Raw genomic sequence first — 26,777 nt, 5'->3', positions numbered from 1 at the left:
ACCATTACTGGACTGTGATTTATTTATTTATTGATTTATTTATTCATTTACTTTGGTTTCATTAATTATTTATATCTGCCCGCAATATAGTAACATCACACAGCACTGCATTTTCTTTATATATAGAGTAGTAGACAGGCCTATTAATATTGGAGAGTCAGGCTGACAGAGGAGTCAGGTGGAAGATGGAGTACTGAGGAGACTGTCAGTGTCTAGGAGGGGTTTCCTAGGTCTGGGGGAGCCGGCCTCTGGACTGGGCTTTGGTTGGCTCAGGAGGATACATCCAGAGGAGAGGTGCAAATGGGATCAAGGCCTAGAGCAACAGAGAGCAAAGAGGACAGTGTGAGTACAGCAGTACACTCTGGGATCTACAAGGGGAAAGGCTTCCACAAGCTTTCTAAAGACATCACTGAACTTGATTCTTAATCCTTGTCCCAGGATAGTTTTGGATAGTTTTTAGATTTTGTGTCTATGGATAGTTAGATTAACCAATTAACAATGAAACAATTTGATTAGTCTCTACAGGGCAAGGCATGTGGGAGAGTTATTTTGTAATCAATTAATTATAACCACTAAAACAACAACAACAACTTCAATGGCAACATTAGTTAATCATTCCTTGGAGGATTCTAATTGGCTTTAGACTCCCTGTTTGTGTTATGACCAGGGGTTTATATAGAAGCTAATCACAGCGTAGTTTATTTACTAGTAAGCAAAAATGAAGGAAAAGCCATGCTACACATATGTAGCCAATTACTAAACAACATTTAAACCAATCATGCAAAATTCAGTTTGTTTCATTAAATATTGAAGAAGATCAAAATATTAACATTTCACTTCTCGCCAAAAGTTTTCTTTTATTATTTGTCATGGGAGCTGAACTATGGAAGGTAAGTTTGATATATTGTTTATTTTGTTAAAACCTTTGTGTTTATGAAAAATAACATTCTGAACTAAAAAAAAACCAAAAAAAAAATTTGACATTTAAAATAGATTTTTTGCTAGGTAAATATGAAATTACAGTTTTTGTTTTTTATTTTTTTTTTTATGCAATTAAAACAAAATAAGAAAAGCCATGCAAAGCAAAAACATAAAACAAAAGATGATACAAGAAACTATATGAACTATATCATAAAAAGCTTGTGTCCCTTTACTTGGACTTAGTGGTAAATTGATAGGATTATCCCTCTTTCCCAGGGATGGATGGATGGATAGATGGATGGATGGATGGACGAAGTGTTCCCTCTTCCCAGCGGTGCGTATCCTCACTTTCTTATGGATTTTCCTGGAGCCGGATAGATGGACGGGAATATCCTTCCCACTAGGGTGTCTCCTTGCTTCCTTAGGGACAAAATATCCTGGAAGCTGATTGGAAGCTGATTGGTTTCTATGCAGAGCAGCACCAGATTTAGCACTCTCCACTTTTAGTAAATCATGCCCACTGTATCTTTTTCTCCATTTAAAAGAGAAAGAAAACTGTGATAGCCAATCAGTTATCAGTCACTGATTTTACTACTCCCACCCCAACCACTACCTCCTTTAACTGCAAAGGCAGTGTCTGGGGGTGTACACATGCCATGGCCGCTATGCTTTGCTTTGTAGCCATGGTAGGAAACGCACCCCCTGGCGTTTTTGGCAGGTGTTACTACCTGCTGTATGCAACCCATTCAAGTGAATGGGGCCACTCTGCAACCGTCCTGCAACCAGGTGGTATTGAAAGGTTTAAAGCAGGCAGTGAGTTGGTAATACACCTCCCCACCTGACCTATGCTATCTAAAGAGCAATGCCAATGCAGATCACTCTTCAGAGAGCACTGCCAGTGTGAATGAGCCCAAAGTGTTAAATATCAAGCAAGCAGAGGAAGGGAGGGAAGGAAGCACACAGAGATCCTGGATTTCTTTTTTCCTATCATAAAGTCTCTGTTAGGTGCGGACTGACCATTTGGAAACTCGAGGGCCCGGGGTCAGTAGGGGGCCCCATGACATGCCCCTGGTACCTATTTCATAGGCTTTTTTGAGTTTGGGCAAGGACACAAGGGCCCCATGATCCCCTATTGCCCGGGGGCCCCATGAGTTGTCAGTCCACCACTGGTCTCTGTAAGAAACAGGATTCCTGCTGATAGAAAAGAATGCATGAAGTCTGCGTTCTGTTCCTCTTACACTGAGGCCCTGATTTACTAATGTGCATAGACACATTTCCATGGGCTAAAGTTCACTTTTCATTAGAGTCCGTCTACTTTTAGACGGCAAAGACATTTACTAAATAAAGAGTCTAACAAGTAGACTCGAAAACAAATTTACTAACTAGGCACAATACAGGAATCCGTCTAAAAAAGCAAACGTCCTAGAAGCACGTCTATTAAAACGAAAAATCACTGTAGAAACGTGTTCACATTGAAAACTTTCCCAAATATTTGGACTTCACTTTAAACAATATATTACATCTCCAAAAAAATTTTCAATGGGTAAAAAATAGTTTTTTTTAAGGGAATTCATGACAGTCAAGAACTAGACGCTTTTCCAACGTCTTTGCAGGGATAGAAATGAGCATGTGCAGGACACAATTTAGCCGTCTGCCGTGGGCGCTTTCTATTTAACTGCTGTTTAATAGTAAATCTCTGTGCAGAGTCCTCTGCAAGATGGCAATCGATTGCATCTACTGTGTTTGACAAACATCACTATTTATAGCTAGGCATATCTTTATGTATTCTAATTTGATTTCCTTAGTTCTATTGATTCTATTTTTGTTTCTTATACTTTATAATTATTTCTGTAATGGTTTTACATATTTCGAAGATCTAGATAATATATATTTTGACAGCTGAATCTAAAATTAAAGCTCGGCAATTAAAAAATAAAAATAAAATGGCGTAGGATCCCCACTCCCATCCATACCAAGCCCTTTGGGTCTGGTATGAATTTAGAGGGGAATCCCCACGCCAAAATTTAAAAAAAAAATGGCATGCGGTCCTCCCCCAAATCCATACCAGACCCTTATTTGAGCATGGAGCTGGCAGGTCAGTAAAGGGGGGGGGGGGGGACAAGCGAGCACCAGCCCCCTCCTGAATCATACCAGGCCACGTGCCCTCAACATGGGGGGGTGCTTTGCAGCAGGGGGGCTCCGTTCCAAAGCACTTTGTTGATTGGGACAAGGGCCTCTTCCCCACAACCCTGACCAGTGGTTGTGGGGGTCTGCAGGTGGGGGGCTTATCGCAATCTGGAGGCCCCCTTTAACAAGGGCCCCCCCTATGTGAATGAGTATGGGGTACATGGTACCACTACTCATTCACAAAAAAACAAAAAGTGTAGTGTAAAAACAGACAGGACACGGTCTTTGACAAATCCTTTACCCCATGTACCCCATACTCATTCACATAAGTGGGGGATCAGTATCTAGGGGCCCCCTTGTTAAAGAGAACTTCCATATTCTGATAAGCCCCCCGCCCGCAGACCCCCACAACCACCGGCCAGGGTTGTGGTGAAGAGGCCCTTGTCCCCATCAACATGTGTTTTTGGAGGGGAGCCTCCCTGCCCTAAAGCACCCCCCCATGTTGAGGGCATGGGACCTGGTATGGTTTGGGGGTGCGGCGCTCGCTCGTCTGCCCCTCTTTCCTGACCTGCCGGGCTGCATGCTCGAATAAGGGTCTGTTATGGATTTGGGGGAGGGAACCTCACGCTGTTTTTTTTTATTTTGGGGTGGGACTTCCCCTCTAATATCCATACCAGACCCAAAGGGCTTGGTATGGATGGGAGGGGGACCCCACAGCTTTTTTTGATTTATTATGGTGCTGGTTTTTAAATGTAATTATCGCTTTTTTTCTTCACTATAGCTCAGAAATTCAGCTGTCACTTTCCCCCAGCAAAAAGAGAAAGTTTTCTTTGAGTTTATTTCCCTAAAGGAAAAAATGTTTACTTTTAGTTTCTTAAAAGAAACAAAGTTTCCTGTAACTCTGGGGAAAGTGACAGCTCCAACATACACTACATATTGCAAAAAAATTATTAAAAAATGTGTAAACCGAGGCATTATTTTAAATGGATTTTCATTTGTAAACCGAAAATTACGTTAACCAAGGTGTTGGTAAACCGAGGTACGCCTGTATTAGTATTGCAATCCTTTGTATTGGGATACATAGAACCAACATACATCTGAATTGGCAACATAGCACAACATTTGTCACATTTGAGATATCTGGCTTGTTACACTGACCTTGCCCAGGGACTTAGGGTTGATTCACACCACAGAAATACAGGCTGGTGTCACAGCTCCATGGATTAGTGGTTAGCACTACTGCCTCACAATGCTAGGGTGATCGGTTTGAATCCCGACCACCTTAATGAAGTTGCATGTTCTCCCTGGACGGCTGTCTTAACATACATGTGCTGGTGGCAGCATCTTTGCTTTCTGTCTAAATCAGGCATGTCCAAAGTCCGGCCCGTGGGCCAATTGCGGCCCGCGTTCCGGACTGAAACGGCCCCACAGGTGAGCTACCCAAATATATAACTTACGGCCCCTGGTAGTGATTCCCTGAAAGCTACTGAGGACTCCAGCGATCTCTAGCTGCAGCACTTGACATCATCAGCTGACGCAGGAAGGAGAGCCCAAATCTCGTGACGTTCGAGATCTCCTGAGATTTGGGCTTTCCTTCTCTGTGTGCCGGCTGATGACGTCAATTCCCGCTCGACAGATCCCTGGAGTCCTCTGTGGCGTTCGCAGAATCACTAGTGGAGGGCCGTAAGATATATATTGGGCAGCTCATCTGTGGGGTCCGGAACGTGGGCCGAGTGATGCCAGGTGGTGCGCAGGGAATTACTACTGGGGCTACCATTTATCAATTTGGGCTATAATGGATTGGTGCTCAGGATCGCTTGACGTCATTAGACAGTGCAAGGAGAAACAAAGCCCAAATCTTGCGACCTCCGAGATCTCGCGAGATTTGGGCTTTCCTTCTCCCTGTGCTGGTGATTTAACACCTGTTTAGATTTGTCATCCAAGTCACAAAATGAAAAGTATGCCGTTTTCAATAAACTTTTGCATAAAATAGTTCATTTGCATTTAATTTTAATGGTTCATCAGAATGTCGGGCAAAATGGTCGGCCCTCGCACATGTTCACTTCATCAAATCTGGCACTCTTCCAAAAAAGTTTGGACACCCCTGGTCTAAATGATCCCTAGAATATGAATTAGAAGGTGGCACCTTATGTGAATGTCAAACGATGGGATGAGATAAAGGCCTGGATTAAAGATTGATTTGATATTGCTTGTTTGCACTCCACCCCCTTTTGGGAAGGGTTTGTCAAGCCAAGAGCTGAGAGAGAGAGAGAGCGAGAAAAGGATTTGGAGGGGAATCCCCACACCAAAATTTAATAAAATAATGGCGTGGAGTCCCCCCCTCCAAATCCGTAACAGACCCTTATCTGAGCATGCAGATACCGCATGCCTTCAAAGATTTATTTCCTTTGTTGAATTGCCTGCTAGGTTCACACTAGATGCAATTTAAAATTGCACTTTTGGTTGGCAATTTCACATGTTTTCTGTAGATTTCCCAACGAGTTATTGCGTTTTCAATTGTGTTTTGCATTGCGATTTCTATTGTAGTCTATATGTGAAATCGCCACAAAATGCAGAAAAAGTTAGACAAGAACTACTTTTGAAATTGTGCTGCAGCAAATTGCACATGTTAAGACATTCACATTCATTAGTTCCGATATCAGGTACGATTTCAATTCCCAAATCGCACCTTAAATTGCGCACCCTGGATGCAACTTGGCATGTGATTTGCATGCCCTGCAACTTTGCAAATCGCATGCCAAATTGAACCCGATGTGACTAGGGCTAACACCACAGTCATATCTAATCCGATTTGTGAAGTTGCACGATTTCAAAATCAGATTGGATGTGAACGGAGCCTATAGCAGACAATAGGTTGCGACTTGGCTTATGATTTGCAAGTCACCTGGCATGCAGATCGCATGCCAAATTGCACTCGATGTGACTGGGGGCCACCTCGGTTACATTAAAGCGGATTTTGAAGTGGTGCGACTTACAGCACGGTCACATCATGCCCAACTTTTAAAGCATGTGGCTTACAGTGAAGTCACATGATTTCAAGGTCGGGGACATGCCGATTTCAAGTGCAATTTGGAAGACAACTGAAACAGATCTCTCTGCAAATCAAACCAAAAGTAGTCTATTCACTACTTTATAAATCATTGCGGCTCCAACCAAGTTTGAACCACACCAATATGAACGCTCTAAAATTGGTCACATCAAGTGCGACTTGGCATGCAATTTGCATGACATTCGACTTGTAAATCGCATGCCAAGTTGCACCCTATTGTCCACAATTAGAGCAGTCACATGGGTGCGTTTCCAACGCCGATTTTTAAAGTAGTATATGTACTACTTTTGTGGAGATTTGCATAGATACCTGTGTCAGATGTCTTGCAAATCACAAGGAAATCGGCAACTTCACTGTAAGTCACACGATTTCCAAATCAGCTTTGATGTGACCGGGGTGTAAAGTCTTTTTATGTTTGATTTCATGAGTGTTTTTCTGATTTATGGGAAATCCCGCATACTAGCAAAAGTGAATTGACATTTTCAGTATTGCATGCGAGATGTGGTCATGTGACTTCCTTAACTCATGCGATAATCTGGAGTGAATAGTGCCCATAGTGCCAATAAATGTTGCCATGGGGTTCCTCTTCACATCCCTGTTCAATTTTCTGTTGTATGCTGCACAGGTACACTGCACTGTTGCTTTCTTTCTGACTCTGATTTGCGGGGCCTGTATATCAAGGATTAACGCAGGTGGGAAGAGGATTGGTTCAGGATAATCAGGTGCAATCACTTTCTCTGACCAAATGAATGATAGTGGTGGGTGTGGCCTTCATTGGGGGTGGGGCCTTGTTTGGCCTGCTCCAAATCCAACCTATGTTATAAAAAGACCTGAAGTAGTGGCTGGTTTGTCCTGGTAATAGGCCGGGTTATTTTCAGCAAGTCCTTGCCTGTGGTGGTTTGGGGAGGGGGGAGAGGAAGAAGAAATATTGTGCTGAATTGCCCCAGACCCCACTCAGGGTGTGTTTTGATGTGGGCTGTAAATGTTTTGCATTTTCTTCCTTCTAAAGTGTGTTTGTGTATTATTGTATTATTATTATTATACAGGATTTATATAGCGCCAAGAGTTTGCGCAGCGCTTTACAATATAAGATAGACAGTACAATTACAATACATTTCAGTACAGAAGGAATAGGAGGGCCCGGCTCGTGGAGCTAACAATCTAAAGGAAGGGGGAGGTGATACAAAAGGTGATAGCTGCGGGGGATGATCTGGTGGAGGTGATTCAAGTACAGTTCTTAGGTGGAGGTGGGGTAGGCTTCCCTGAAGAAGTGAGTTTTCAAAGATCCCCTTAAGGCAGACAGGGTGGGGGCTGACCGGACATACTGTGATAGGGAATTTCTGAGGATGGGGGAGGCTCTGGAGAAGTCCTGGAGGCGTGCATGGGAGGAGGTGATGAGGGAGCTAGAGAGGAAGATGCCTTGGGAGGAGCTAGGTGGGCGATTTGGGCGGTATCTGCGGATGAGGTCGGTGATGTAGCTAGGGGCAGTGTTGTGGTTGGCTTTGTAAGCTGTGGTTAGTATTTTGAATTTTATACGTTGGGTTAGTGGAAGCCAGTGAAGGGATTTGCAGAGAGGGGCAGCAGTCGCTGATCGGTTGGTAAGGTGTATGAGTCTAGCAGCTGCATTCATAATAGACTGAAGGGGGGATAGCCTGTGTAATGGTAGACCAGTGAGGAGGGAGTTGCAGTAGTCAAGGCGGGATAAAACCAAGGCGTGGATAAGTTGTTTTGTGGTGTTATTGGTCAGAAAGGGGCAGATTTTGGAAATGTTCCGGAGGTTGAAGCGGCATGATTTAGCCAGTGAGTGGATGTGGGGCCTAAAGGAGAGGTCAAAGTCTAGGATTACGCCTAGCACCTTGGCATGGGGGGAAGGACCAATGGTTGTGCTGTTGATCTTAATGGTAAAGTCATGAGTGGGGGATCGGGGGGAGGAAATATTACAAGCTCAGTTTTGGAAATATTGAGTTTAAGGTAGTGATGTGACATCCATGCTGATATGTCACTTAGTAGATTCGTGATACATGAGGAGATTAAGGGGATGAGCTGGGGAGTGGAGAGATAGATCTGGGTGTCATCAGCATAGAGGTGGTATTGGAAGCAATGGGAGGTTATCAGTTGGCCCAGGGAGGAGGTGTAGAGAGAGAAAAGGAGAGGCCCAAGGACAGAACCTCGGGGTACCCCAACAGAAAGAGGAAGAGGAGTGGAGGAGGAGGAGTTGTATGTGACACTGAAAGTGCGCTGAGAAAGGTAAGAGGAGAACCAGGAGAGAGCAGAGTCATGGAGGCCGATGGAGTGGAGTTTACTGAGGAGGAGCGGGTGGTCGACTGTGTCAAAGGCAGCGGAAAGGTCAAGGAGTATGAGTATGGAGTAATGGCCATTGGTTTTAGCAGTTAGTAGTTATTGTACAATGTTTGTGTGTTTATTATTTTTGCATTGTAATCCTAACACAAGTCAATTGCTCTGCTCTTCCAAATCTGCACTTGGCTATAGTTTGCTTATTTAGACTGAAATGTAGTTTTAGGACAAACCTGATGAGAAAAGTATGTGTGGGAGATTTGGGGAGGTGAGAGGTGTTTGTTATTTTGGCACTTTCTTATGTATTTTTATATTGATAATTTGATCTGGAGCCTGTTTTGTGGATAGATAATCCTACTAAGTGGTGTGTTAATTTTATGGCTCTGAAAATGTTGCTTGATTCATATTACCCGTTTTTTTCCTGCTGTAACCTGTGAAAGCACAGTTCATTAGAAATATCATCTTTTAGAGTGTAAGCTCTTATGAGCAGGACCGTTCTATTTAAGCAACTTCAATTGTAAAAAGTGGACAGTCCAAGGTATTTAGTAAGAAGCATGGCGAGTTTTTTGAAGTTGTAATTTTATGCCACAATTAGAATATATATAATTATTATTATTATTATACAGGATTTATATAGCGCCAACAGTTTGCTCAGCGCTTTACAATATAACGGGAGACAATACAGCAACAATACAGTTCAATACAAGAGGGATAGGAGGGCCCTGCTCCTTGGAGCTTACAATCTAGGATATATATATATACATACATATTTTTTATTTTTTTTTTACATGCTATCACCACTGCAGTACAGCATCCTTATATGACTGGTATGGCGGTGATCAGGGATACTGAGTGGTAATAGTATGGGGGGAAAAAAAAGAAATGAAGTAATTCTGATAAAAAAATTTTTACTATTTTATCTTACATACTTTCATCAGAGTAGTTCAGTGTCACCAAAGTGACATTTTGCTACTCTGGGCCGGGGGGGGGAATCGTTTTTTTTTTTTTTTAAACTGTTATTGCTTATACAGTTATGATAATAACTAATAGTTAATAATTAATAGTTAATAATGCTAATTTCCAATAGTTGTGTCCCACTAATAAAGGAGGTGTGTTTTGCCAGATCACCAAGTGAAAACAGAGGGGGGAAGTAAGCCAAAGAAAAGAAAACTGATGCAGCCATCACATCTAGTGATCGGTAAGCTGCAATATATTACATTTTTGTCTTTGGGTTTAATACGGCTTTAACAAAAGCCTGGTGTCCAAATAAACACAGCATTACAAGATTGCAAAACAATATTTTCCTGTAGCCCTGTTCCCCTCTGCCTCTGTTGCCGGCACTTAATAAAGTGGAACTTCACTCTCTCAATCAACATTGACTATTTTTAATCCTCATACTGATAGTAAATACAGTTGCAAGAAAAAGTATGTGAACCCCTTGGGATTACGTGGAGTTTTGCATGAATTGGGCATAAAATGTGCTCTTAACGTCATCTAAGTCACAACAATAGAAGAACACAGTCTGCTGAATATAATAATACAAAAACATTAGATGTTGCCATGGTTTAATTGCACATAACATGTAAACATTCACAGTGCAGGGAGGAAAATGTATGTGAACCTTTGGACTTAATAACTGGTTGACCCTCCTCTGGCAGCAATAACCTCAACCAAACATTTCCTGTAGTTGCAGATCAGACCTGCACAACGATATGGAGTAATTTTGGTCCACTCCTCTTCACAAAACTGTTTCAGTGTAGCAATATTCTTGGGATGTCTGGTGTGAATCGCTCTCTTAATGTCATGCCACAGCATTTCAATCGGGTTGAGGTCAGAACTCTGACTGGGCCACTCCAGAAGGCATATTCTGTGCTGTTGCAGCCATTGTTTTGTTGAATTACTTGTATGCTTTGGGTCATTGTCCTGTTGCATCACCCATCCTCTGCGGAGCTTCAGTTGGCGGACAGATGGTTGTACGTTTTCCTGCAAAATGTCTTGATAAACTCTGGAATTCATTTTCCCATCAATGACAACAATCCGTCCAGGCCCTGAGGCAGCAAAGCAGCCCCAAACCTTGATGCTCCCTCCGCCATGTTTTACAGTTGGGATGAGGTTTTGATGTTGGTGTGCTGTGCCTTTTTTTCTCCACACATAGTGTTGTGTGTTCTTCCCAAACAACTCAATCTTGGTTTCATCTGTCCACAGTATATTCTGCCAGTATTGCTGTGGAACATCCAGGTGCTCTTTTGCAAACTTCAAACGTGCTGCAATATTTTTTTTGGACAGCGATGGCTTCCTCCGTGGTGTCCTCCCATGTACTCCATTCTTGTTTAATGTTTTCCTTATTGTAGATGTGTCAACAAAAATGTTAGCATGTGCCAGAGATTTCTGTAGGTCTTTAGCTGACACTCTGGGATTCTTCTTTACCTCATGCAGCATTCTGCGCTGTGCTCTTGCAGTCATTTTGACAGGACGACCACGCCTAGGGAGAGTAGCAACAGTGCTAAACTTTCTCCATTTGTAGACAGTCTGTCTTACCGTGGACACATGAACATCAAGGCTCAAGGAGATACTTTTGTAACCCTTTCCAGCTTCATGCAAGTCAACAATTCTTGATCGTAGGTCTTCTGAGAGCTCTTTTCTGCGAGGCATGGTTCACATCAGACAGTGCTTCTTGAATCCAGTAAACCCAAAACAGGTGTGCGTTTTTTAAGGGCAGGACAGCTGTCAGCAACACATCCAATATCATCACACTGATTGGAGTCAAGGTTGGCTCACTCCTGGCTCCAGTTAGCTCTGGGAGAAGTCATTAAGCTAGGGCCTCACATACTTTTTCCTCCCTGCACTGTGAATGTTTACATGTTATGTGCAATTAAACCATGGCAACATCTAATGTTTGTGTAGTATTATGTTCAGCAGACTGTGTTCTTCTATTGTTGTGACTTAGATGATGTTCAGAGCACATTTTATGCCCAATTCATGCAAAACTCCACGTAATCCCAAGGGGTTCACATACTTTTTCTTGCAACTGTAGATAGGAAAGTATATTATATTTACCTGTTTTAATTTTTTTTTTTTTCACATTTCTTAGGTTACTTCCTGGTTTCCATACCTAGGCAAATAATGTCATACATCCCAGCCTTCAGTAGAGGAGGAGGGGTTTGCTGAACTAAGCACACCCTCCTGCCTGCATGCCTAAGCTAGGGGCAGATGGATTCCAGGAAGTAAATGCTAAATACACTCACTGGCCACTTTTTAGGCACACCTGCTCAATTGCTTGGTAACATAAATTACTGATGTTAGGTACGCCTTTTGAATGAATTGAATGAAAGCCATCAACATCAATTCTGTTGCATTCATCTGCTATAAGTTTACTGGAGAATTATAATGTCCCAACAACAACAGGATACAAGATACAAGATATGTTACAAAGGTTATATAATGCCAAAAGAATTCAAGAACAGAAAAACAAGTACAGGAAAACAGAATAAAAAGAACTCTCAATATAAGGATGATATGATGATCTGACTCCATTTTGTTTCTCATCTTTACAGTCCCTCCTGTTGTTCGAATTCTTAGGTATTAGACCTCCTCTGTATCTTCAGGGCAAATTTTAGGAATGCGGGGCACCATCTCATAAGCAGTCATCACACGTGACGTTTGGGGCTCAAAAAAAACAGTATTAGTACACACATTTGAAAATAATTGGTACACATTTGATTTTAAAGATTATAGCAACAATAAATCTGACTAGGTACAAAATTCCATGCAGAATTCCATAAAACCAACCTCCAATTCCTGAGAACCAGTTGAGAGGATTAAGCCACGAGAGCCAGCTCTCCCAGCTTCCATCAACCCAAGCGGTCTCAGTATGTTCCTTATGGAAAGCCAGTTTCAATTGCTGCACTCTCCCTACATGTGAAATGATGGCATCTTCTGCCCTTGTATCATTTCCAATGTAATTGCAGCAAGCAGATCCCACAATGGCACACATTCTACCTTGACTAGCAGTGAGGTAATCCAACACGAGCCGCTGTTGGAGTGCTTCCTTTTTAATCATTTTTAACTCATTTGCAATAAATACAAAGTTTTTATCATATAAGGCAATGATGTTATCCATCAGATCTGCCAAATCAATAATAAAACTGAAAGATTTCTTAAGACAACATCTGTTCACCCATGGTATAGCATATATAAAGTAATATCCGGGAGGAGCAGAGCAGGCCTTTTTAAAGTTATAGCTTTGCAAACACATTTAGAGTTTCATCTTATTTTGTCTGGAGCTTTGTTGCCGTGTCTGGTGATCTAGTTCGTGATATCTGTCAGTACTCCAGACCGTGTCTATGCCATCAAACCAGTATCGTATGTCAGCCTTGGCCATACAGTTAGAATTACCTATATTCCGAGTAGTGGTTTGAAAACCTTGTGCAATCAACTCTGGTGAGTAGATCCTTGTAAAGTTAATACACTGCTGGTGGTTGCATAGGAACATTAGTTAATAACAGAAGGGAAATGGAGCGATCAGTTTGAGCAAGACTAACACCACCAAAATGTGCATTGTCCTCTATGTCTTGTAAATTACTGGGAACACCTAGCAATGGTACGGTTTGATGTGAGATGGGTGCATTTGTACATATCCAACATTGGCTAATGTTCAGTTTTTTGGCAGCCTGGAAATGCATGGATATAAAAGAGTTATGGAAGGGTTCAGAAAATTGGGCATGATATGTCTGTATCCCTCTCCTTAACCTCTGCTCAGGGCTGGATTCAAGGTGTGCAATTTCTTCCAAGATGGTTGTATTGACCTCTTTCAATATGGTGGTATTAATCGAGAAGACACCATATACTTTACACTTGTCCTTATCACGGGTCTAGTCATACACCATTACTGTGATCCACTCCAGCATCCCACCACAGAGAATAACACTCCAGAGACCCACATCAGGCTTAGGTCCTAGAAGATTCATGTTGTCTCTTGGCCCGAGCAAGTGTCAGTGGAGGTGATCTGGAAGGCAAAGCTACAGAACAATACTTGCCGGCTGAGGTCCGGGCTTTACTATCCTCCGGAGCTACAGCTCTCTTACAATGTGAACCATGCATCCAATACTTGTAGTTTTTCAGTTTTACTGCCATGGGAGACACAAGAATAATTTGGAAAGGTCCCTTCCACTTAGGAGATAAGGTAGTCTGTGGTGTGTAATTCTTGATGTACATGAAAGACAGCCGAAGGCTGGGCCCACAGATTCAGAGGGTACACGATGCCACACAGACACAGACAGCTGTTCTTTTACAATTACGTTTACTGAACAGTTATAGTGAACATGCAGTTGAGCGTACATAAACAGAATGATAACAGCGCATAACCATACAGTAAGAATAATACTGTCTAACACTAACCCTGTACTTGTGGACTTTTCCCCAATGTCCAGAAAGCAGTCTGGCTGCGCCTGAATGTTCCTGAGCCAGATATAACGTTGGGGTGCACCCTAAGTATTGCGCAATACTATTTGTAATCCAAAGGAAAGTGGAGTATGTCTCTTGTAACTTTCTGGTATAACCAAAATGTCACTGAACATGTGTGGTGCGATGTGCTGCGGCAAAGCCGCACTTACAGTTCCTTGGCAGGCTCTTGGTGCTTTTTCCTGATCCACTGGTCCACTCCAGAACCGGACTATACAGTCACTTGTTTCCCGGTCTCGTCGCCGTGAATCTTCCCTAGGTGCCATCGCCAGACTCCACTGTGAGCCGTAAATCCTCTTCCAAGCTCCACACAGATTCTCCAGACGTCCACAGCACACACCAGCCAGACCCAGACTACCACTGCCTCCTCTGCACAGGAACTCCTCCCCTTCCCATAGAGTTTGTGATGCAGTAAGTAATTTCCTAATTACAGCCTCAAACCTGTATTTACAGTTCACTATGACCCTTCTGAGGGTTCTATTCGGCCCCTAAATTAGTATTCATTAAACTTTATAGGGTAAATAAGTATTTGTTCTGTGTTAGCAAACATCACTGCAAAATCGATTCTTGTACTTTGCTGCCATCTACTGACCAAAGAGCATATTGCAGGCACATTATAATTTAACATTGGACATCAGTATTTATTCATGTGTCACACCCTTACATACACCCAATCTCCAAAATTCAGTCCATATGTCCGTTCACTTGTATCCACTGGTTGTCCTGCTTTGATTCTGGAAAAAGCCTCAGAAAACACATTTACCAATTTCTGTACATAGTCTATCATGGCATCTTGACCACTTAATAAAGTAACTGCCTCTGGCTGTATAGGTGTTCTTCCAAACAGTATGTCGAATGGGGACAGTGAATGTTTTTCTTTGGAAGTAGTTCTGATGGCTGTTAAAGCTATTGGTAGTGCCTCTACCCATGAGCTTTCTGCATTGGCTGTTAGTTTGGCCAAGTACCTTTTCAGGTTTTGGTTACTGCGCTCCACTAGTCCACTGGCCTGCGGTCTATATGGAGTATGTAACTGTTTCAGTTCTAAAATACCCACCACCTCTGCCGTGAGTTTATTGTCAAAATGTGCCTTTTGAATGAAGGCCATCAACGCCAATTCTGTTGCATTCGTCTGATATAAGTTTACTGGAGAATTATAATGTACATCGGGTCACAAAGCATGCAGAAAACAATGTGACAAAAAATGATTACATGAGTGGATGTTTATATAGGAATTCTTCAACATGACTTTCTATCTAGGGCATAAGTCCAAATCACGAGAAAATTCCTGTCTAGTTGTCTCAGCACAAAATTGGGTCACACTGACCTCTTGGACACGATAAATGTTACTTGTCATAATAACTCAAACTATGGTTACGCAAAAGGGACTTTTTTATGATTATAAAAATAGTGATTTCCGAGAAATGGTCAGTGTTCCGCCAACCAATTCTGGACAAGATAAACCACAGATGTCCCAACAACAACAGGATACAAGATATGTTATAAAGGTTATATAATACCAAAAGGATTCAAGAACAGAAAAACAAGTACAGGAAAACAGAATAAGAGGAACTCTCAATATAAGGATGAAATGATGATCTGACTCCATTTTGTTTCTCATCTTTACACTAATCAGCCAGTCACGTGGCAGCAACTTAATGCATTTAGGCATCTAGACATGGTGAAGACAACTTGCTGAAGTTTAAACCAAGCATCAGAATGAAGAAGAGAAGGGATTTAGGTGACTTTGAACAAGTCATGGTTGTTGGTGCCAAATCGGCTGGTCTGAGTATTTCAAAAACTGCTGCTCTACAGGGATTTTCACACACAACCATCTCTAGGGGTTACAGAGAATGGTCCGAAAAATAGAAACTATCTAGTGAACGGCAGTTGTGTGGATGAAAATGCCTTTGTCACATCTATGGTAGTGAGCTCTATAAAATCACAGCTTGGGGTTCCCCAGGGTGCAGAATCTAAGCCCCAGCCTGCTTGTTCACCAGGGTCCCTGATGGTGGGGATGGACTTGGAGCAAGCTGAAACCAGGTCGCGGCCCCCAGGTACACCCAGCTGAGGTAGAGGAGGCAGCTAGAGGGAACAGGGTACACCAGGAGTAGACACAGGAGATCCAGTTGGAAAGCCGAGGTCAGGACAGGCGGAAAACTAGGAATGTCAGGAACGAAGCCGGGGTCGGTACACAGATATACTAATAGATACTCAGTAGACAACAGGGGAGCTTCAACTACAACTGTTGCTCAGGCAATGTGGCCCATCTGAGCACATCTTAAATAGACAGACAGACAAGGAGGTGGGACAGGAAGTGATGGAAGGAAAGGACATAAAACCCAGGGAATAGCAGACGACGTCCATAGGTGAGCATAGGACAACACACATGTGAAGGAATCAAGAGCAGCATGGAGGTAAATGTAAACACACAAGAGGCTGAAAGCTAACTTGTGACAGCCTTGCTGATGTCAGAGGTCAAAAGAGAATGGGGAGACTGGGTGCTGCAACATTCAGATGGTGGGGTCAGAATTTGGAGTCAACAACATGAAAGCATGGATCCATCCTGCCTTGTAACAATGGTTCAGGCTGGTGGTGGTGGTGTAATGGTGTGGGGGAGATTTTCTTGGCACTAGCAAGGTGTACCTAATAAACTGGCTAGTGAGTGTATATTACCTGCCCTTACTCAAGAATGGCCATGGCCAGAAATGCTGTGGGGGGGGGGGGGGGGGGGGGTGTCAAAGTGATTTCTCAGCAAAAAAAAGCATGCAGACAAGGATAGATGGGTCATTTTGCTTTGAATACTAAAAATGAATTCAATAGAATTTTTGGTTTGTGGCACTCAGATGAAGTGCAGTTCCGCTTTAACAATGAGCCTACTGGTGTCCATGTTGCTGCAGAAGATGCTTCTTCCTCTCCTTGGAGCTAACATACTGTATGTTAAACAACTCAGGTGGGAGTTATGGGAGCTAAGGAGTTATTTTGGTTTCTGCTCTTCTGTTAAATCCCAGTTGCATGAAGTCAAAATGTTGCATCGGGGGGAGGGGTGGGGCTTCCGAGAGGACACAGCATGATTGACTAAGGAAGGAGAGCACGTGATTGTGATCCCACTTTCCTTCTGCTGGCAGATAATGGCATCATCCTGCATCTCACAACTTTCGCCTCCTAAACTTGGATTTTTACAGACAGTTCTACCAACATTTACGGATGGGATAAAAAATGGTCTGTGTTTTACAAACTGTCTGTAAAATTACAGTTGGCAACCCTGGTCCTACCTGTAGGATGAAAGAAAATAGTAACTGTCCAGAGCTGTCTAAACTTTATACATTTTATATTTTCATCTCATTTTCAGAAAGGAATATGTTATTGAAAGTATGTCTATAAGTTTCATTCTGATTGAAAATGCTAAATTGAACTGAAAATATGGTTCAGATTTCCCCAGTGGTCCCCCTTCCTAATATTCATGCAGAAACCAGGGTGGATCTTAGACCAGTACCTGTACATATACACTATATTGCCAAAAGAATTGGGACACCCCTCCAAATCATTGGATTCAGGTGTTCCAATTCCCTCTATGGCCACAGGTATATAAAATCAAGCATCTAGGCATGCAGACTGCTTCTACAAACATTTGTGAAAGAATGGGCCGCTCTCAGGAGCTCAGTGAATCCAAATGTGGTACCGTGATAGGTTGTCACCTGTGCAATAAGTCCATCCGTGACATTTCCTGGCCACTAAATATTCCACGCTCAACTGTTAGTGGTATTATAACAAAGTGGAAGCAACTGGGAACAACAGCAACTTAGCCATGAAATGGTATATCACGTAAAATGACAGAGAGCGGGGTCAGCACATGCTGAAGCGCACAGTGCTCAGTCGCCATCTGTCTGCAGAGTCAATAGCTAAAGACCGCCAAACTTGGTGTAGCCTTCAGATTAGCACAACAGTGCATAGAGAGCTTCATGGAATGGGTTTCTATGGCCGAGCAGCTGCATCCAAGCCTTACATCACCAAGTGCAATGCAAAGCGTTGGATACAGTGGTGTAAAGCACGCCACCACTGGACTCTAGAGGAGATGTGTTCTCTGGAGTGACCAATCACTTTTCATTGTCTGGCAATCCAATGGATGTGTCTGGGCTTGCCGGTTGCCAGAATGGTACTTGTCTGACTGCATTGTGCCAAGTGTAAAGTTTGGTGGAGGGGGGATTATGGTGTGGGGGTTTTTTTCAGGGGTTGGGCTTGGTCCCTTTGTTCCACTGATGGGAACTCTTAAGCCATCAGCATACCAAGACATTTTGGACAATTTTAGGCTTCCAACTTTGTGTGAACCGTTTGGGGATGGCCCCTTCCTGTTCCAACATGAGATGCCCACCAGTGCACAAAGCAAGTTTCATAGAGACATGGATGAGAAAGTTTGGGGTGGAGGAACTTGACTGACCTGCACAGAGTCCTGACCTCAACCTGATAGAACAACTTTGGGATGAATTAGAGTGGAGACTGTGAGCCAGCCTTCTCGTCCAACATCAGTGCCTGACAAATGCACTTCTGAAAGAATGGTCAAACCCTCCCATAAGCGCCCTCCTAAACTTTGTTGACAGCCTTCCCAGAAGAGTTGAAGCTGTTTTAGCTGCAAAGGGTGGGCCATCTAAATATTGAACCCTTTTGAACTAGGATTGGGACGCCATTAAAGTTCATGTGTGTGAAAAGGTAGGCGTGCCAATACATTTGGCAATATAGTGTATGTAGCACCCTCCTAGTTAGCTAGAGGGAGCTAGCTTATTATTTTGTAGACAGAAGATTGAGTAGTAGCCTAGGCAATAGTCAAGTGGGTCAAATTCAGAGCTGCAGATCAGTTCCTTGACATCTCTCCCTGCTATAGAACCTTAGAGAAGATTCTAGAAGCAGTGGACGGAGGTGAGGATGAGCTGATCTGCACTCTCATGGGATCCTGACCAATCCCCAAGCAGGGGGCTTGGCATGGGGTCAGGACAGCCCTTAAAAGTGGCTAAGATGCAATGGGAAGGCGCCTACCTACAGGCAGGGTGCTGGAAAGGAGGATCACTCAGCGTCATCATCCCCCAGAGCAAAGTACACCTGTAGAGTCAGAAAAGGAGCTAGCCCAGCAGAAGGCCTGAAGTCAGCCACCTACCTAAATCTGTACGCAGGACTGAGACTGAGTGAGTAGTTCTACACCCCCTTGGCAAAACAAGGGAAAAAGAGAGGTCTAGTGGGAAACCTGATTAGCTCCTTTACCTGGGACTGTTTCATTTAAAGTTGCAAGCACTGGATTCCCCTGCCCAGGGATTCCCTCTGGCAACTGTATAAGAAGCAAATTATCTGTGGTCTAAGGAGATACACCTGGAGAGGCTAGAGTGCTCCCCAAGAAGAAGTTCTACTGTGTAAAGACTTGTACATAGTTGCTAAGGAGTTTGTTTTCAGTTTCAGTTCCACTGGGCATCCTGTACATCCCCTATCATCCTCACAGCAAGACAGGGGGTGAGAGGTGCTGCAGATCTGGATGGAGGACAGGAGCTACACAACTCATTATGTTACAATCAGGTGATTACCGCTTGTTAGTTTGAAAAGACTCTCCCTCTCTGTGCAGATCTGCAGCGCACCTCCCACCCCCTGCCCTACTGTAAGGATGGAAACAGTGGCCAGGTGGGGGACCCAGAATACGACACCCAGCTGCTAAGTGGCCCAGACAGGACTGTCACTTGGTCTGGGTCTGGACCACGGTCCACCATTTATTGATCCCTGAATTAGATATTTTGTGCCATTTGCTAGTTTTCACTAAGAGGCGCCTGCTGCATCTGCTGGTACCCAGCCCCTGAGCCCACACATCTATATTTTAGATTATGATATCCATCCAGGAGGATTTGGTACTGTCCATACTGTAACTCTGGCAACAAATTTGAAGCCCTAATGAAGAAGGATGCTTTGGTTCAAAACATGTTTGTTACTGGTTATAGCACTGATGCTATTTGAGCAATAAAATAATATAATGAATTAATTGTATTTATTTTCTATGATCTAGGTCAATGAAGATTCCTTGCAATCTGTTTCTTCCAATGCAACTTTTACCCATGTGACAGAATTCATCCTTTTCGGATTCCCGAGCCTCCAGAATTACCACATTTTACTTTCTTGTGTATTTCTTTGTATCTACCTCTTCACCCTCTCTGGCAATGGCTTTATCTTCTGCTTGGTCATCTTTGACCGGCATCTCCATACCCCAATGTATTTCTTTGTCAGCAATTTGTCCTTTATAGATATGACTTACACTTCAGTAACCATCCCGAAGATGTTGGCCAAGTTCCTGATGAACCTGGATACCATTTCCTTCACCGCCTGCTTTGTACAGATGTATATTTTTCTGTCTTTGGTAGCAACAGAGTGTTATCTCCTGGCCATAATGGCCTTCGATCGCTACATAGCTATATGCTCACCCTTACACTACCAAACCATCATGACAAGACAACTTTACATAATACTGTCAATGTCAGCCTGGTGTGGAGGCTTTGCTGCTCCAATTGTAGTCACCATTCTTGCCTTTAAGTTACCTTACTGTGGTCCAAACATACTCTACCATTACTACTGTGATAATGATCCACTGCTCAGTTTGGCTTGTGCCGACCTATCCCTCAATATTGCAGCTGGGTCTTTTGCTGGTGCCTTTGTCATTTTGTTAAGCTTTTCTGTAATTCTTATATCTTACACAAAAATTATTTTAACAATCCTCAGAATCAGTTCCAAAGGAGGCCGGAAGAAAACCTTTTCTACCTGCGCCTCTCACTTTACAGTTGTCAGTATATTTTTCTTGCCGATTATGTTTGTGTACATTCGTCCACCAGCCCTCTACTCATCTGATGTGGACTCTTTGTTGTCCATGTTATATACAGTATTAACTCCCATGATGAATCCCATAATATACAGCATGAGAAACAAAGATGTTAAAATTGCTTTCCAGAGGAAAATAGGCTTCATCTGTACCAGAAGTAGTTTGGCCACAGAATAGAATGCATGTGATTAATGAATAAAGAAATTTGTTAACTTGGATGTATGTCCTTTAGAAGATGAATTAAATGGACATTCTATAACAGTTTTGGCTCCATTTGTTCTTAATTTTATACAGTTTCAGACTGATGTTTTTTTACTATATATGCATTATTTATAACGTTTTAAGAGTTTCTGCTTCTGCCCAAGGCCATGAATTATAGTCACCATGCTGGCAGAAAAGAGAGAAGGGAGCAGAGTCCCGAGTTACTTCAGAGACTTGACCGTGTGAGGGGGTGAACACCGCTCAAACCAATCCCCAGAAGTCTGGCAACAACGCTGTGTGATTTTATGGCAAATGTTACAATATAAACAGAACAGTTTTCTTCTTTTTTTCCTGAGAACAGCAGGAAAACAGACAATGAACAATTCTGTGAGTCATATAAATCCCAGCAGGGACAGGGTCTGCATCATAACCAATGTTAGTATGCTCCGTGTGAATTTAACAATAATAGTAGAATTACATTTTACATTTTAGTGTAATTGTGTTCATAATATCCAAGGGCGGACTGACCATTCGGGCTCTAGGGCACTGCCCTAGGGCCCAGGGTCAGTAGGGGGTCTCATGAGATGCCCCTAGTACCTTTAATAGGCTTTTTTGGGTGTGGTTTTGAGCGTGGGTGACGACACAGGGGCCCCATGATCCCCTATTGCCCGGGTGCTCCATAAGTTGTCAGTCCACCCCTGATAATATCAATCTACAATGATTCTCGGACAGTATCAGCATACACAGCTGCAAAAAGAATTGGTATTGATAGAAATGATCAAGTGGTAATTTAAAGTACAAAGATACAAATATCTGAAAAAGTATACACAGAGGGAGAGCAGGTCGCCCTGCAATACATCATAATCAGCCAGTGATCAGCCTGTCATAGTCACCAGACAAATGGAAAAGTAACCAAGCAGTCCAAATCTTATGGAATTGCTCCGAACTCTCATGCGCAATCGCCAAGGTTTCTTCAAGGTTATGAATATGATTAACCATGCAACTCCATTCCCTAATATTGGGTACAGTAGTCGATTTCCAGTGTCTGGGGATAAAAGACTTAGCTGCATTTAATAAGTATTTGGTTAAAGTGCGTTTGTATTTGCTAATTGAATAATTTGAGATATGCAATAAGCAACATTTTGGAGTCAAAATCAATTTTGTTTCAGTAACACGATGTATCAGGGATCTTTCCAAAAATTAGCAATCTGGGGGCAAGTCCTCCACATTTGCAACATGTCTCCGCTCTCCGTCCGGCCACGCCAACATAGATCAGAGTACTGCGGGAACCACGATCTCGCTTTTGTGGGTGTAGCGTACCATTAAGTTAGAATTTTATAAGAGGTTTCTTGTAAACGTGTGCTAATTGAACATTTGTGTGCCAAGATACAGCGCCTTGATAACATTATCTCTGGCCTCCCTTCCTGGCATGAACCCGGCCTGTTACGGGCCAATGAGTGAAATCAAATAAGGCTGCAACCGGTTATCTATGATTGTTGCCATCACTTTCAGGTCTACATTTAGCAATGAAATCGGTCGATAATCAGTGGGATCCTTCTCAGGCTTGGGAATTGCCAGAAAATGGTTAAGGGAGAGTTGCAGCTCCTTCAAAGAATTCAACACCTGAAGAAGAGGAGAGCGAATGAGCTGGAGAAAAGTTTTGCAGTAGAGAGAATTGAATCCATCCGGGCCAGGACTTTTGCTTTAGACTTTTAATGGCTAAGTCAAGCTCAGTATCAGTGAAAGGTTCTTCCAATAATTCAGTCTCCTTCTGGAGCCTGGGTATCCCACTACAAGTGATGTAATCCTCAACAATCCATGCCCTATCTCCCTGGAGAGAAGGGGGCCTATGTGTAGATGGCAAGTTATATAGCTTACTATAATAGGCCTGGAATTCTGATGCAATCCGATAAGTAAGATGGATCAGACTGCCTGTCTGTGTTTTAATCACCAGAATATTGGAAGCCATAGTGGATTCCTTTAAAGCTTTAGCTAATAGTTTCCCTGCTTTATCTCCATATTCATAATATACCTTTGTTTTAAAAAAAAGCATACGTTTAGCCTTCAAGTCTAATAATTATCTAAGTTCTTCCCTAGTGTCCATTAGTTCCACGGCTACTTGTTTGGCTAAGGTTTGTTTATGAGCCATCTCAAGCCGAGCAATTTTAATAGAAAGTTCACAAATTTTGTTCTCCAAGAGTTTTTTACGTTGGACCCCCAGACTGATCAGATCCCTTCTGAGTATACATTTGTGAGCTTCCCATACAGTAAGTGGTGACAGGTCTTCCAATGTGTTTAAGGAGAAGTACGTCTGTAGCTCTCCAGTAACCTTTTGTAAGGAGATTGGCTCTGTAAGTAAAGTGGGATTTAGGCACCAGAAACTATGTTTTGTCTGTGTCTCGGGTACTCAAAGCGCGATGGAAATGGGCTCATGATCTGAGATAGTGTGAATTCCAATATGAGCCTCCTGTAATAGGGGTATATCCCTTTGGGAAACAAAGATAAAATCTGTCCTAGATTATTTATTATGGGGTGGTGAAAAAAGGTATAATTGCTGCCATTTGGGTTAAGTAAGCACCAGGAGTCAAGAAGGGCTAGAGATTAAAACAGCAGTTTTAGGCAATTCAGAATTGGATATCTCACACTAGATTTACTGGTGGAAGTATCTTGTAAAGGGTTCAATGGGGTATTAAAGTCTCCCCCCAGCAAAAGACAACCAGAAGTGAATCCCCTGAGCTCTTCAAGCTTTTTACAGAAAGCCATGTGGTTAATGTTGGGGAAATATGCGTTCGCCAGTGTAAGTGGAAACCCTCTAAGAGTGCCTCTAATAAACAAATAGCGACCTTCAGGATCTACTAATTGGTGGTTGACCTTGAATCCCACCAGTCTGCTGATTAAAATGGAGACCCCCTTGGTCTTGGCCAGTGTGTTCGTAGAGTGATATGCCTTAGGAAAGTGAGACAAAGTCAGGTTTGGTGCATGATTTGTTCTAAAGTGTGTTTCCTGCAAAAAGACAAATATAGGTTGAGCTTTTTGTAATTCTCTCAAAATTTGCGTACATTTCTCCAGAATGTTTAAACCTTTAACATTATGTGGAATTAAAGTGGGCTGAAACCCTAGAGCTGAGTACACCATGTTACAGCGAAGTATCCCAAAAGTAATAACCTCACAGAATAGTCAGAGTATAAAAAAATAGAAGAAAAAAAGATGAAAGAAAGGAGAAAAGGGAGGGAGAAAGGTGGGGGAAGATAGGGAGAAGAGGAGAAATAATCCCCTTGGAATCACCCAGGGGTAATGGACTCTAGAAATACAATAATAATACCTCCAATATCTGCAGTACAAGCTGGTGCAGTGGCGAGCACCAAGAATTTGCACACAGGCCCATAGAGCCTCTAGTATCTTCCCGGATGTGCTTGCAAATCCCGATTGGCATCCCACAAATTCTGCAGCACCCGTACTTTCCCCATTCACTGCCCCACTTGGAATTCAGGTGGAAATAGCAACTCTAAATACTCCCCTTGATTTTTTTAAACTGTTTTTCACGGACGATCTGTATGCATTGATTGTGGATCAAAGCAATTTATATGCAGAACAGTTTATTCAAACCTTGCCAGACCATTCGCATGGAAACGCATTACGGTTTCTGAATTTAAATGTTTGGACGGCCTAACCCTTAACATGTGCATTACTAAAAAAAATGAATTGCGGTTGTATTGGTCCACAGACCCGATTCATCATATGCCCGTTTTCTCTGCTGCCATGGCCAGACATAGATATGAGAATATAATGCGTTTTATGCATTTCAATGACAACACACTCTGTCATCCTCGGGGTAACCCTAAATTTGACTGGCTCTACAAAATTCGGCCCCTCGTAAATCACCTTAACTGAAAAATTTGCAGATGTCTATACTCCCCAGTAAAACATCTGTGTTGATGAGTCCCTCATTAATTTTCCTGGCCGCCTTGCACTAAAAAAATTTCTCCCCAGCAAGCGTGCCAGATATGGGGTCAAGATATAGAAGACCTGTGAGAGGGCAAAAGGCTATACATACAAGTTTTGGATTTACGAGGGAAAAGATAGTCACGTGGACCCTCCCCAAATGCCCAGACTACATGGGGAACAGTGGCAAGATAGTTTGGGACTTGGTGTCCTCATTTTTCCACATGGGGTACCACTTACACGTGGACAGCTTTTATTAAAGCGTGCCACTATTTAGACATTTGTACTATCTTGGAATTGGCGCATGTGGCACCGTGCGACCTAATCACCGAGGCTTCCTCCAACGGCTTGCAAATAACCGACTTAGAAAGAGGGAAAGGGCTTGAGGAATGATGAATTGATGAATTGCTTACAGTGAAGTGGAAGGACAAACAGGATGCTTTCGTCCTGTCTTCCATTCACTCAGACATGACCTTCCAAATTGCCACGGCAGCTGGTGTTGTTGAGAAGCCCCTCTGTGTCCACGACTATAACCTTAACATGGGAGGGGTGGACTTCAACGACCAGGTGATGAAGCCATACTTAGTTTCCCCATAAGCCAGACACTGGTACAAAAACGTGTATGTTTATTCATTTCAGTTGACTCTATATAATGCTTTTGTGCTTTACAAAGCAACTGGACAAAGTGGATCCTTCCTAAAATTCCAGGAAGAGATCATCACGACCCTTTTGTATCCAGAAGGTGCTGTGGCCCATACCCCCAACCCAGATTCAGTTAGCCGGCTGCATGAGAGACATTTTCCCGATGCCATTCCTGGTACCCCAACCCAAAGGACACCCCAAAAAAGATGTTGTGTCTGTAGCAGACATGGATATAGGCATGACACCCGCTTTTTTTGTCCCTCATGTCCTGGCCAACCTAGTCTATGCCTCAAGGACTGCTTTTGTCGCTACCATACACTAGTGGAGTATTAGTATAGGGTACAGCACGACACAGTCTAAGGCACATATATACACAGGGTCTCGAAAGATGTTAGGTAGTCAGGAAATTGGCTATTGCATTTTGAGAGACCCTATAATCTGTTTTAAAAAGTTAAAGTTTAAAAATAAATAAAAATAAAAAGTTCAAGTCCAAAAATAAATTACTACTATTCTACTGTTACGATTTTACTGTTTTATTGTTAACAATTGCTGTTTTCTTTGCAGAAATGTCATTCAGCTGCAGCACAACTTGTTTATTCTGACAGCAACAGGGTCTTGCTCTTGGAATATACATAAATAGGTGTGTGCAGCACTGTTGGATTATATTTTTCATCCGCAGTTAAAAAAAATAGCATATATGCTGAAGCATGGGGGCCTGGGATGGCCAGTTTGGCACATAGATAATGCAAGGGCAGAGGAGATATCTAGAATCTGATAGACCCCAGATTTCTCAAAAAAGAATATATGACAATGCCCATTGAAGTTATAGGGGATATTAAAGGGACAGTGTAAAAATAATGTAAAAAATCAAGTTAACTTAAAAAAAGCACCCTCTACCCCCCCCCCCCCCCCCCGCCACTGGCCTTCCATGCGGCCGATTGCATGGAGGAGCCTGCAATAGTGACGTCACGCCGCAGACGGCTGCATGGAGGGCCGGTGGCCATCTTTACTTGTCTTCATGTGAATGCTGACTTTTTCAATATATTAATCCTTTCCAATTAATAAAATACTACACTATTAGTACTTCATTTGACTTTGACTTAGTGTATACGAGCCCCCAAGGAGGAGAAATCCTTAGTTCTATGTGGAAATTGATCCGGTGGTCTGAGGCTTACCTGGAGTTGTCCCTGGAAGCTGAGAGTGTCCTGTGAGTGAGATTGGAGTTAGTTTGTGTGCTTATGGTGTGCCAAATGATTCCACCAACCTCGCCTACACCCTGAT

The 26,777-nt window shown here is 42.7% G+C and overlaps 1 protein-coding gene across 1 annotated transcript; it reads left to right on the top strand.

Moving 5' to 3' along the window:
- The first annotated feature begins 15,294 nt into the window (after window positions 1-15,294).
- Window positions 15,295-20,888, top strand: LOC149438439 (olfactory receptor 6N1-like). The gene is made up of 2 exons (XM_089659952.1): window positions 15,295-15,378; window positions 19,908-20,888. Exons 1-2 carry the CDS (start codon window positions 15,295-15,297, stop codon window positions 20,886-20,888), a joined length of 1,065 nt encoding a protein of 354 aa, XP_089516078.1.
- The last annotated feature ends 5,889 nt before the right edge of the window (window positions 20,889-26,777 follow it).

This window comes from Staurois parvus, unplaced genomic scaffold (genome assembly GCF_062004578.1).
Source record: "Staurois parvus isolate SC_StPar_1 unplaced genomic scaffold, SC_StPar_1.0 ptg001192l, whole genome shotgun sequence".
NCBI lineage: Eukaryota > Metazoa > Chordata > Amphibia > Anura > Ranidae > Staurois > Staurois parvus.
The sequence above is the reverse complement of the archived record's forward strand: the minus strand, read 5'-3'. Positions and strand labels throughout refer to the sequence as shown.